The sequence below is a fragment of the Geospiza fortis genome, unplaced genomic scaffold (genome assembly GCF_000277835.1).
Source record: "Geospiza fortis unplaced genomic scaffold, GeoFor_1.0 scaffold147, whole genome shotgun sequence".
In the NCBI taxonomy this organism is placed as follows: Eukaryota; Metazoa; Chordata; class Aves; order Passeriformes; family Thraupidae; genus Geospiza; species Geospiza fortis.
The window spans coordinates 458,970-471,098 of record NW_005054372.1 but is presented as its reverse complement, the minus strand read 5'-3'; the positions used below and the strand labels follow the sequence as shown (position 1 = coordinate 471,098).

At 46.3% G+C, this 12,129-nt stretch overlaps 1 protein-coding gene across 1 annotated transcript in view; it reads left to right on the top strand.

Moving 5' to 3' along the window:
* Positions 1 to 10,764: 10,764 nt before the first annotated feature.
* MXD4 (MAX dimerization protein 4) overlaps positions 10,765 to 12,129 on the top strand; it is a gene marked incomplete at its 3' end in the record, with an annotated part of 36,747 nt that continues 35,382 nt past the window's right edge. Inside the window, exons 1-2 of the mRNA XM_005424717.2 lie at positions 10,765 to 11,045; positions 11,656 to 11,755. Coding sequence (XP_005424774.1) covers positions 10,982 to 11,045; positions 11,656 to 11,755 — 164 coding nt within the window. The remainder of the gene's footprint in view (positions 11,046 to 11,655; positions 11,756 to 12,129) is intronic.

Below are 12,129 nucleotides of genomic sequence, written 5' to 3'. Positions count from 1 at the left end.
ATCAGTGACATTTTCTGCTGTGCAAATTCTTTCCTACTTTGCGATGTTTGCCACAGAAGGGTTTTGTTGACCAGGAGGTGCTTTGAACAGCTTGACGAGGCAGGGGCATGGTGTGTGAGGGATGGTCTGTCCATCGTGGGCTGGGACGGCTGGGCAGGGAGAGCAGGAGGAAGGCATGTTGTGATTCAGCAGGGCTCATGTTTACAACCAGCTTTCCATCTTCCAGAGCAAGGTGAATTTCCTGTATGAAAATGTTTTCAGTTGAATATATCATAAAAAGTAATAATAGATATTTCAAAATGTAAGCAGTAACTCTCTTCCTCTAGCAAAAAACCAAAAAAAAAACAAAAAAAAAAAAAAAAAACCAAACAAAAAAAAAAAAGACAATTACAGCCTTTGCGTGTTGTGTAGCTGTTTACTAACATGTAACATAACTCTAGGGATCAAAAGTGGGGGAAATAAACTGGATTAAAGGAAATAAGGTGTTTTTTTTTCAACTGAAAGGGTTCTCCATAAAACTACTATGCTGAGAGGATGACTAATGTAACCAGTGTGTGTTTTGAAGCGTGTCATTAACACTTTTTATGCTTTCTGAACACACAAAGAGAAACCCCAGGAGAGAATTAATTTACAAATCTGATTAAGCATAGTGCCTAAGTGGCAAAAAGCATCATACAATAAATAGTAGACTCCACAGGTAAGCAAAGCTTTAAAAAATGAAACAAACATACTGCACAAAGAGCAGATGTGTGCATTTTTGATAGTTTAATGTGTATTTGATTAGATGTCAAAGGTACAGACAATGAAAACAGAGGTCACACTGAGGTAATAGTACTGCCCCCTTTTTGTTAAGCCATCATACTGCCTGTCTAGTGAAAAACATGTATCTGAATTTGGGAACCAAAGGCAAGGATGCAAACAGAAGAATGAGACCAAAGATAAAGATTTTCTACCTGCTGTCAAAAAAGATTTATAGATACCTTTTGTGTGGTTGTGTCAGCCTTTGCTCATGCACAGCTATAGTGTGGTTTGAGTCAGTGTCTCAGAACTGAGCAGTACTATTGCTCAGCATTCAGAGGTTACCCCTCTTCAGGGACTTTCTGAGTTCACAGGAGTTGGGATGCTAATTCAAATACCTTGTAGCTGTAGATCAGGGGTATCTGCAAACTCCAGACAGATGGTTATTAGAAGTTAAAGCTTAAGTCTCATCAGTGCCCCTGTGAATATTGCACCTATCTTTTCAAACAGAACAAAATACTACTAGTGACCTTCTCACCCCCTGGGTAACTGCTAATATACTTTATTACTTTTAAACAACACGCAACATTTCATTCAAAGACGGAGAGGTGACAGAGTGACTTGGTGTAAGTTAGACTTTCCCACATGAGGGAGTGAGTGGTGAAATGCCCTGTCCCAATACTGCTGTGCAGTTGTTTGGTACAGGTCCTACCTTCCACCATCCTTAGTGCATCTGAAAGGGTGAAGAAAGTAAAAATCCATCCCTGTGTTATCCTGGTCCCAGCGAACAGGAGGACTATTTTGTGGTGAAAGCCCTGAACTGCATGTGAGATATCCAAGTTAATACAGGTATGTCATTCCTCTAGTAATGAGATCCAGGGATTTTTCTGTGTTTCTACTTCCCTCTGCATAGGGAATGTTTATTCCTAACAACTTTCTAATACCTTTATGTGTTTTCTCTGTGTTGACTGTAGGGTCTTCACATTAAGCAAAGCTCTCTTGCTGTGTGTAGATCATCTAGATGTCTCCTGTAGATACCAAGTGACTGGCAACAATGAAGAAGAGGTGAAGAGCTGCCAGTGTCCTGAGAAGGTAGAAAAAGGAGAATCCATTAAGTAATACCCTGAAACTTCTTTTCTGTGGGCTGTTAAACACACATTCACTTACACAATGCAGACAGTGTCAGAGAAGCAGGAAGTTGTGTCCCTGGTGTTGAGCCTGTGCTGTAACTGCAGGGAGCCCAACACCTTGGACGGGGCTCAGGCAGAGAATCTGTGTCACACCAAAGGAGAGGAATGGAAACAGCGGGAAACCATCGGCAACAAAGGAAGGAGAACAAAAACAGGACAGAAGGGATCAGAGACACAGAGCCAAGAACAAGGTAAAAAAATAGACCTGTGGAAAGCTGGAAGGGAAACAAATAAACCAAGTAAGTTAAATTCTCCATCCTGCCCCCCATTTTCTTCCATCTCACTAGCACCTTGTTACTGAAATTTTCTCTCAATGCTTAAATCAACACAAAGAAGGTTGCACGCTACATGACACTTGAAGGGTAAACATCTGCCTGAGATTAAATCACAGAATCATAGAATATCCTGAGTTGAGAGGGGCCCACAAGAATCATCAAAGTCCAACTCCTGAGCTGCACAGGACACTTCAAGAATCACACCATGGGCCTGAGAGAGTTGTCCAAATGCTTGTTGAGCTCTGTCAGGCTTGGTGCTGTGACCACTTCTGTAGGGAGCCTGTTCCAGTGCCCAACCACCCTCTGGGTAAAGAACCTTTCCCTAATATCCAACCTAAACCTCCCCTGACAAAACTTCAGGCCATTCTCTCGGGTCCTGTCACTGTCACCACAGAAAAGAGATCACTGTCTGCCCCTCCTCTTCCTCTCACAAGGAATTTGTTACTGCAGTGAGGTCTCCCCTCAGTCTCCTCCAGGCTGAACAGACCAAGTGCCCTCAGCCTCTCCTCATATCATTTCCCCTTGAGGCCCTTCACCATCTTTGTTGCCTTCCTTTGGATGCTCTATAGTAGTTTTATATCCTGCTTATATTGTGGCACCCAAGGCTGCCCCCATCACTCCAGGTGAGGCCACCCTAGAGCAGAGCAGAGCAGGACAATCCCTCCCTGTCCCCAGTGGGGATGCTGGGCCTGGTGCTCCCCAGGACAGGGATGTCCCTTCTGGCTGCCAGGGCACTGCTGGCTCATCTGAATGTTTGCATTTCGCATATATCATATTTTACAGACACAGTGCTGTGTGGGTCCTGTAAGGCTGGGTCATAACCACTCCATGCTACAGCATCTTAGATTCTGGTCCACACAGACACAGTGCAGTTTAAGTGGTGCTTTTTTTGGCAGGCAAGGTTGCTTTCAGCAAGTTGTACCCTTTGTGGAGGTCATTTCTTTTCCCCTCCATGATGTCAAAGAAGTTTTTTGGGATTGTTGAGCAAAGATCTTCCCTTTGCTGAGATTCAGTGCTTCATGGAATACCTCAAACCCAACACTCAGTTTGAAGATTTGGCTGGGAAATATTATAGGGAAGCTGCACAGAGGATCAGCTGGCCAGACCTATGCAGCCTTCCACTTGTGGTTCCTAAAGAAAGTGATCACCAGATCAGTCCTATCCACAAAGCTATAGTTGGAGTCTGACAACATTTAGATACTTATTAGCATGATTGATTTCCCATTATCTAATTAATTGCAGATTTCACATTTTCACATTTCCTGCTTTGCCATGTGTCAAACAGAGCAAATGGCCCGTCACCACAAAGTGATGGCACTGAATTTGTCTTTGTCCTGTACCTGGCATTTTCCCCCAAATTGTGGCAGAACTCCAGCCAGGCACTGGCAACAGCGGCCCAGGAAGTCTCTGGGAGCTCCATCCCCTGCCTGGGGCTGGAGCCAAGCTGGAGGTGCCAAAGGCTCCCCAAGTATCCCAGCTCACTCTCCTCACCAACAGAATATTTTGCTGATATCTAACCTCCTTGTTGCAGTTTAAATGCATTGCTTCTTCCTCTCTTGGATGCTGAAAGCCAATGATTTCCTGCTTGCAGTAGCTTTTTTTTTGTTGCATAAGGAAGGGAGCTTGTTACAGTCATTCCACTTGACTCTTCACTCAGTTTCCATACTCACACCAAGAAAAGAGTGGGAAATTGTCCTTGTTTTAGGTGGAATAAGAGACTTTAAGACAGTCCAATCAAGCCCATAATTTTTTGTTCTAAACCATATGGTATAGATACAGTTCCTACAGAGTGCTCATCTAACATTGTTTCATTTCTCCATAGGAGTAATTAGCTGGCAATGAGAAAAATCATTTGATTGGACCCACAACTGATTAGAGGCTAGTGCATAGCCTATTGAAATAAAGGAGAAGATACAAATTGATTTCAACATGTTTTGGGTTAGCCCCAAACTTCCAAAGCAAATAGAGAGATAAGACCGCATCTGCTGAGTATCCACCTGCCAGGTCTTTGTGCTGATCTCTAATTTTAGGGCCTGCAGGCAAGTGTCCAGGTTATTTACCACCTGGGCTGTTTTGATCTTCTCTCAGATGTGTGTATTGATGGATGAGCTCTCTTATCTCTACCACGGCAATACTGGCCCAACTATACCAGCAGCATGAGGCCCAGGATCAATACTGATTCCTCCCTCAATCAGCTGAACAGCATTTTATTTGCCTAATTATTAATATCTATTAAATACCTGAACTGGAATATCTTGACTAAGCAGTCTAAAATGAGTTAGTTGGACATGCTATAGAAATGCAGGATATTACCATTACTGTGCAATATGGGATGTGCCTGCAATCTTCCCATCACAGATTCACTTGGTTCCATCACAGCTGATACAAATGATAGGATCCCATGGCTGGCAGCAGATTTGCATCAGCCACATTAGGTATTATTTTTCCCTACTGGGAACAGAACTCAACAATTTCCATATATAATTGCTGCAGCCCTATTAATATGTTACAGATATCTGTCCTCTGATAAAACCTGTTCTCCCATATAGGTATGTATGCACTTGGTTCCTGGAGAATGGCTTTATGGAAAGACATCTCAGGTAGAGCTCTAATTGCCTTCTCATTTCATTAACTGATTCACCCAGATTGAAACTCGGTAGATTTTGCATGTCCAAGCACCCAGGTGAGAAATCTCCATGCTTTAATTTGTAAATATAACTTCTTCTTTCTTGGTTCCTCCTCTGTAATAGATATATTATAAATTAATGGTGCTAACTACTTTGTTGGTCTTCATAGGATGCATGGACTCATTCTTCCATATCTGGATGGATTTTCATACCAAAAACCAATACCAATTCACTGGGGCTTCTTCCTATAACTCAGAAGTCATGACTGACAGATACACAGGACACAGGTACCTAGGGTAAGAAAATGCTATTTTTTTATATTCAGAGGATATATGTAATTGAGACTGTGTTACCACTGCCTGATTTTATTCATAAAGCTCACAGGTATCTTGGGTAAGAAAATGCTATTTTTTTACATTCAGAGGATATATGTAATTGACACTGTGTTACCACCGCCTGATTTTATTCATAAAGCTCACAGCTTCCTCCCTCCTTTAGTGAACATTGTGTATGCTAAAGGCAGGCTGGTTTCAGCTCTGTTTGGTAGCACAAATGCACACCCCTGCTCTGTTTCTCTGTCTGTCCTGGACTGCAGCAGGGTGCTAAGCACCAAGGCAGCTTAGAAGATAATCACTATGAGGTAGAATATTCTTTTACTTCTATATGATGTGCTTGTGTCAAAGTTACCCAGCAAGAAGGCCTGATTTTATCAGCTAAAGGAGAAATGTTTAATTTGCCAGCCCGTTCATGCAGTGACCTCAGGCAGATGCCCATGCCCCCCAAAAGCACTCTAACAAAGTGGGTCTGAGCCATGATTTCTTCAAAGCCTCTTTGCACTGCACTAGCCTCTATATTTTGTGGAAGCTTAATGCAATACAAGTGTACACAAGGCCCCTTGTGGAAGATTAATGCAATACAAAGCCTTTTTCCTACACCAAGGGAATGTAATAAGGCCATGACATCTCTGAGATTCAGATCTGAAATAACATAACAAATCCTTACTCTGCAGTATATCATAACGCCATACAAGCCAGACTGGGAACTGGGATGCCCAGCCATCCTCCCAACCCTTGCCCTGCCTTTGCTGAGTGGTACTGGCCAGTTGTTTTGCCCCATCTCGTTTCTTTTTTGTCTTTTAAAATGAAAGCAGCAATACCACTGCCTCCAGTAAAACACTTTCAATGCGGCAGTGTCAGAGGGAATTTTTGGGATGACGCTGTTTAAAATTGCCAGAGCAGGATGATGGAGTAAAGCAGTGTCTCTCAAGCTTTTCAATCTATGCTTCACTTCAATCAGTTAAGAATAATTTCATGCCTGCTCACAGGAATGGCTGCAGGGCCTGGCATCAGGGCACGGCGCGTCTCGCTGCTCGGGGAGCACTGGCAGAGAGGGGCACATGAGCTCCCTGCAGCCAAACTCTCAAGGACACCAAGATACAAATGTTGTCTTTCATAATAACAGCAATTAACATGAAAAGAACGTTACAAGGGACTGGCATTCAGTTTGAAGTACTTTTGCTTTTTAGATTTGGCTTTCAAGCATGTGTGTACCACAGCAGTGCATAAGCCTGTGCTAAATCCCAAGCAAAATCAGGAAAAATTCAATTGTTTTGGGAAAGCTGGTGATTCAAACACTGCAGCAAACAACTGGTCAAGGCCAGGCAGTGAGCTGGACTAGTGAGCTTCACATAGACAGCCCAAATGCATGGAAGCCACTCAGGTCCCCAGGAATCCACAGTATCTGTACTATTTGTTGTTGTGATCCTTGGACCGAGCTCTCCTCCAAGCCAACGCCTGGGTGCAGCTGAAGGGGTATGAGAGATTGAGGACCAACCCAGAAAGCTCATGGGGTGAGGCTGCACAGACATGACTCCTCCACAGGTCACAGTCCCTCAACACTGCAGCAGCAACTCACTAACCCTGACACCCCACATATCTTCTTGTCATGTAACCTCAGCTTCAAGGTGTGAAAGCAGCTCTCTGATGGGCTGCTCCCATCTGAGCCACTTTGAACTTAGAGAAACCACCCCAAACTTAAAGTAAACCACACATAAAATAAATTGATGACTAAAAGCCACATGTGCACCAGCAGCAGTCTAGATACAGGGCCAAGCAGATGCAGCGACACCTGCCATTTGAGATCAGGGGTGGAGAACTGATTTACCTGGCAGAGTAAATAGAATCATTGTCTCAAACTGGGCTTGGGCACTGACAAAATTGTTACTTTTGAAACTTCCTCCAAAAGTTCCACCTTCAACTTTCAGGTGTTTTGGTTTCTGTATCTAGGAAACAGAGTTCATTATCTGAATCACAGGTAAGATGAGGAATAAATGGAATTTGAGATACTGAGTCAGGGAGATGAAACTTGTCAGTGCCAGCCCTGAGTGCAGATCCCCTCCTATGTGGGCAGACGAGTGAGTCTTTGCTAATTACTAAAACCTTGCAACACCCAAGAAAACAGAGGGATGGAGTCCAAGGCACAGTGAAGGGCTTATCTCTGGACACAGGGATATGATATAGTATGGAATTTTAAAAGATAAAAGAAAGAAACATGCAGCAGATACAATGAGCCAGATCTGAAAAGCAGGGTAGGTCTGATTATTTCTTTAAGGCCATACGTGGGAAATAGTGAATGAAGTTTCTTGTATTATTGATCATCAGCTTCAGATCTCTGCCCTCACCACAGCTTGGGGCAATCAACAGCTCTGATGTCACTGATCTTACATTCCAAGTCATGCCACGGGACAGATTTTGGAAAAGAAAGATGCTGTAACATTTAAAATTGTAAATATTACAATTCCAATCACCAAGTGCAGGCGGCAAAGAAACTGCAAAACAGCTCAGCTTTTAGGGTGTGGCTGCTGATGGCTCTCCCTTCTGCTTCTAAATACAAAGTTTTTCAAACTTCACCATGAAGTGACAGCTACGCCTTATCACTGAAGGCCAGCTGTTTCTTTTGCACTCAGCTGTTCCTGCTGCTGCTGGTAGAAATGGAAGAAAGCTATTTAGAGACCCAAATCTGCAAAGCCTTCCAGCACACATCTATCTTAGAGCCTGTCCTTCAGTTCTTAAAGTAATTTGGTTGATCTTCTTTCAGACCCATTTTACACCTCTGCACCCACGCTGACACCACCACAACTAGTCCTGGTTCCCTGGCACAAATAAAACCAGATCCAGAACGATTCCTTCTAGGTATTTTAAAAGCTTTTGTGGTGCCTCCTGAGAAGGGCTCAGTTGAGTTCACCCCTAGGAGAAATAATCTTGATAAAACTTCTCAGCACTAACATGTTGTTGCTGTGCTGCTTCTTCAACACAGCTACAGGTAAATATGTGTCAGTGGTCGTCAGGCATCAGCCAGCCCCGTCCTTCCCAAATGTGTGTGGATTTACCCTGGATTTCACCAGCAGGAGCTCTGTGAGTGTGTGGGGTTACATTATTATGCTGTTCCAGCAGACTAATGCAGTTCATGACTCCTGAGGCTGAGAGCCACCATGATCAGAGATCAGGTGCCTTTTCTGATGGCACTGGCCCCTGTTTTGCACGCCTTCTCCTGCACCTAGTCCAGCTGGCTTCAGTGGTTCCTCACTTACCAAAGCAGCCCTTCCATGCAGGGAAGTGTGGAGGCACAAGGCCCTGCAAAGTGCCAATATCAATGTGAAATTGTGCTCCATCTCCTTAAAACAACTGTCTTCCAAATACTTCTGTCCACATGTGAAAGCAGAGAGAGCAATGGTTTTTACCTCAGGGTGCTGAGTTTGGGCACTGGGGAGTGCAGGGGAGGCTGGGGGTGGCTCCAGCTCAGCAGTTGGATCAGCTCCAAGGAGTGTCTGCTGAGGGCAGTGCTCGGCAGGATGCTCAGCTCTGGCTGTACCCTCCTGAAGCACAGTATTGTGCAGTGTTTGTTATACCCCTGTGTTTCCAGAGGTTTTTTCCAGGTAAAATTGTGTGCTTACATTGTGGTGGGCCAGAGCTTTAGGCATTCAGATCCTCAGTAAATCCATACCTGAATCCTGGGCTCTCACACAAGCACCTGCCTACCTAGCACATTCATCTGCCTTTCTGGATGTATGACTGATTCCACAGCATGTGTGCAAAGCAGTTCAAGATCATTTAGACCTGTACACTAACATACAAACATAGGTGTTCTGAAGATCTGGGGTACTGCTGTGGATGCAGAAGAGAACAAGGATGCTTTATCTGTGCATCTTTGCATCTTCCTCATTAAGTGCCATATGCATGTGTCAGGCAAAGGGAACTTGCTTTCCTGTGTGGACAAAGCAGACCTGTGCATATATGGTTTCATGCTGTTTCGTAACAGAAGGCAATGTCAAATTGTGTCCAAACCTACTTCCAGTTAACAGCAAAACTGCCACAAGGTTCAATGGCTTTACAGTAAAAACTGTACTGTCTCACCCACATGCAGCAGGATTTCAACAGTTCAAGAAGCAAGTGGAAAATGTTACAGCAATTTCTTTTTACCTTTGCAATCTATGCACAAAATTCCCTTCCGCCTTGTAATTCACAGTCCCTCAGACTTTTCATAAACAAATACAAAATTCTCTTAAACTACAATCACAATGCTGCTTTATCACTGCCATGTATTTTCTCTTATCCCTGGTGCCTGGACCAAATGGCAGTAAAATGTGATCTGTGTTTCAGCAATGCTCAAGAGCCACATTACTCTTGTGCATCTGGGGCAACAAGATACAGACTAATACAAGATCAGGTGTAATGTATATGTGGCTTTACCACAATGCTGTAGAAACAGTAAACCATAATCCTTGTTTTAATCTGAATTGCTATTATCCTCTTAAAAGGAAACTCTGGCTGACATCTTTTGCCAAGGAATAAACACACAGGACAACACTCTGCATCCATCCTATATGCTGCGTGGCTCTTAACTAAACAGTTCAGTGAAAACCAATGGGGTTTTGTGTGCCCAAGTGCAATCCTGCAGGAGGACCCGTTACAGGTTCCAGCACTTTTGGCCTGAAGATGTACCGATGTGTGATCACAGCACAGTTTAAAATATGTCTATTTTAAAACTACACTCGCTCGTGTTAAAACCAACCAGTTTTAGGCAACAGCTGTGCAGCAGCCATCCGAGATAAGGATGCAGAGTTCGGATGGTGAGGACAGGAAAGGTGCTGAGCTCTTCCTGCTCAGCCCGAGCCGGCAGCCAGGCTATTCTGGTACTCGGCTTCTGTGCATCCAGATGACGAAAGGCAGCTGAATGTGCTGGCAAGGGCTGGAGGGCTGGCAAGAGCTCTGGCTGCGTTTCTGAGAGCTTCCCACTGTTTCTCTTTTTCAGCAGGTTCGGCCATTGTGCAGAGTTTAGTAATTCTCCTACGTCCCTGCGCGTGTTTTTACAGCGCTGCCGTTTTCCTCTCCCGCCTGAGCACCGCAAGGGGTTACGGATGAGCGTGCCAGGCACATTTGCACAGCCCCGCCGGGGTCCCGTTAGTATTGTCTCCTTCGTTCCCGTTAATTTCCTGCCCCCCTGTCCCTGGCGGGCCGCTCCGCCGCCTCACCGTCCCCTCACGTCCCCTTTTCCCTTTTTCCCGTTTTCCCTCACGCTTGCCCCGCGCCCGCCCGGCGCGTCCCGCCCGGCGCGTGTGAGGGGGCGGAGCCTCCCGCGGCCCCGCCCCCCGCCTACCTCTTCCTCACGGCAACGCCACGCCCCCTCCCGCCCATTGGCTGTCCGCGCCTCTCTCCCCGCCTCCCGCCGCGCGGCACGCGCCTCCCGCCCCATTGGCCCCCTTCTCCGCCCTGATTTGCATGACGCCCCGCGCACCAATGAGCTGCTTCGACCTTCTTAACATGCAAGGAAGCAGCCAATGAGCGGGCGAGGGGGCCGGGCCACCACGTGCTGTTGCTAAGCTTCGGCTTCTAAATTGTTACTACAGGGGCAGCCAATTAGCGCGGTCGGCGGGGGTCTGTCAACATCCCCTGCCCCGACGGGGGGGGATCTGGCCGCCGATTGGTCCGGCCACATCCTTACGTCCCGCCCCGCGCGCGTTCGCCGCTCGCCATTGGCTGCGCGGGCTGCCCGTCCGCTGTGTGTCAAATGTAGGTTGAGCGAGGTGCTTAAAACCGGGGGCTCGGGAGTCCCCGCGCGTGAACTCGGCGCGGGGGGCTCGGGACGGGCAGCCATGGAAGTGAACTCCCTGTTAATCCTCCTGGAAGCGGCCGAGTACTTGGAGCGAAGAGCCCGAGGTACAGGGCGCAGGCGGGCAGTCGGTCAGGCACCCGCAGGCGCTCCCAGCCGCTCTCGGCCTTTGTTGTGCGGCGGCCGGGCCGGGGCAGCGGCCCCGAGCTCGCACCTGCCCGGGGGGGCCCCGGGCTGCGCCAGCGGCACCGCGCTGGGGGAGCGGCGCTGCTTCAATCTTGGCTTTTTTTTATATAAAACCCCCCAAGCAAAGCAGAAGGGGGTTGTTTGTGCCACCCTGGATGGGGACGGTGCGTGTGGCAGCACTCAGGATCCCTCTCGCCGCTCCGTGTGTGGCAGTCGGTGATTGTATGGCAGCTCCCCTCCCCCAGCGCAGCGTGACAAGGGTTTGCATGATCCGCCTCGTTTTTAATGTGCACTCCAATAATCCTCCTAATTTCGACACTTCGGTGTTGTTTTTTTTTTTCCTTTGGTTTACCGAGTTATGGTTTTGTTTTTTGTTTTTTTTTTTTTTGTCTCTCTTCTTTAAGAGATGCCAGAATAAAATCCAAACAAATCAACCGGAAAAAATTCTGTTCTTTACCCTAGCGTTCCTGCAAAGGAGGAAAAAATTGCATGGAAAAAATATATTGCCACTAATGCTGACTTTGTCCCTAGAAGCAGAACATGGCTATGCATCAGTGTTACCCTTCGATAGTGACTATTCCAGAAAGAAAACAAAGGCAGGCACCATGGCCAGAAAATCCCAGAATAACAGGTAATAGACGCACCGCTTTTTCAGAATGAATCGTCAGCTTTTCCAGTGTGTCTAGCTTATGTACAGTGCATACATTTATGAAAAATAATAACTAATCCAGTGTCTCAGTTTTCCCCATCCCGGTAGTCGCCATTTTTCCCCTGGATGGGCTTGGCTCTGTTTTGATCTCTCATATAAACACTGCCACGCGTACACCATCTCCTTAGTACTCACTGCACTTCAGACCCATCCGCCCTCATCGCTCCTTCTGCTCCGCGCTCACCGGCAGCGGCTTTTGCTGGAGACCTAAGCACCATAATCGCCACCCAGATTTCTCTTTGCATGGCACCTAATTTCCCCCCCGGCATTCATTTATAAACCGCAGGCAGCGAGCC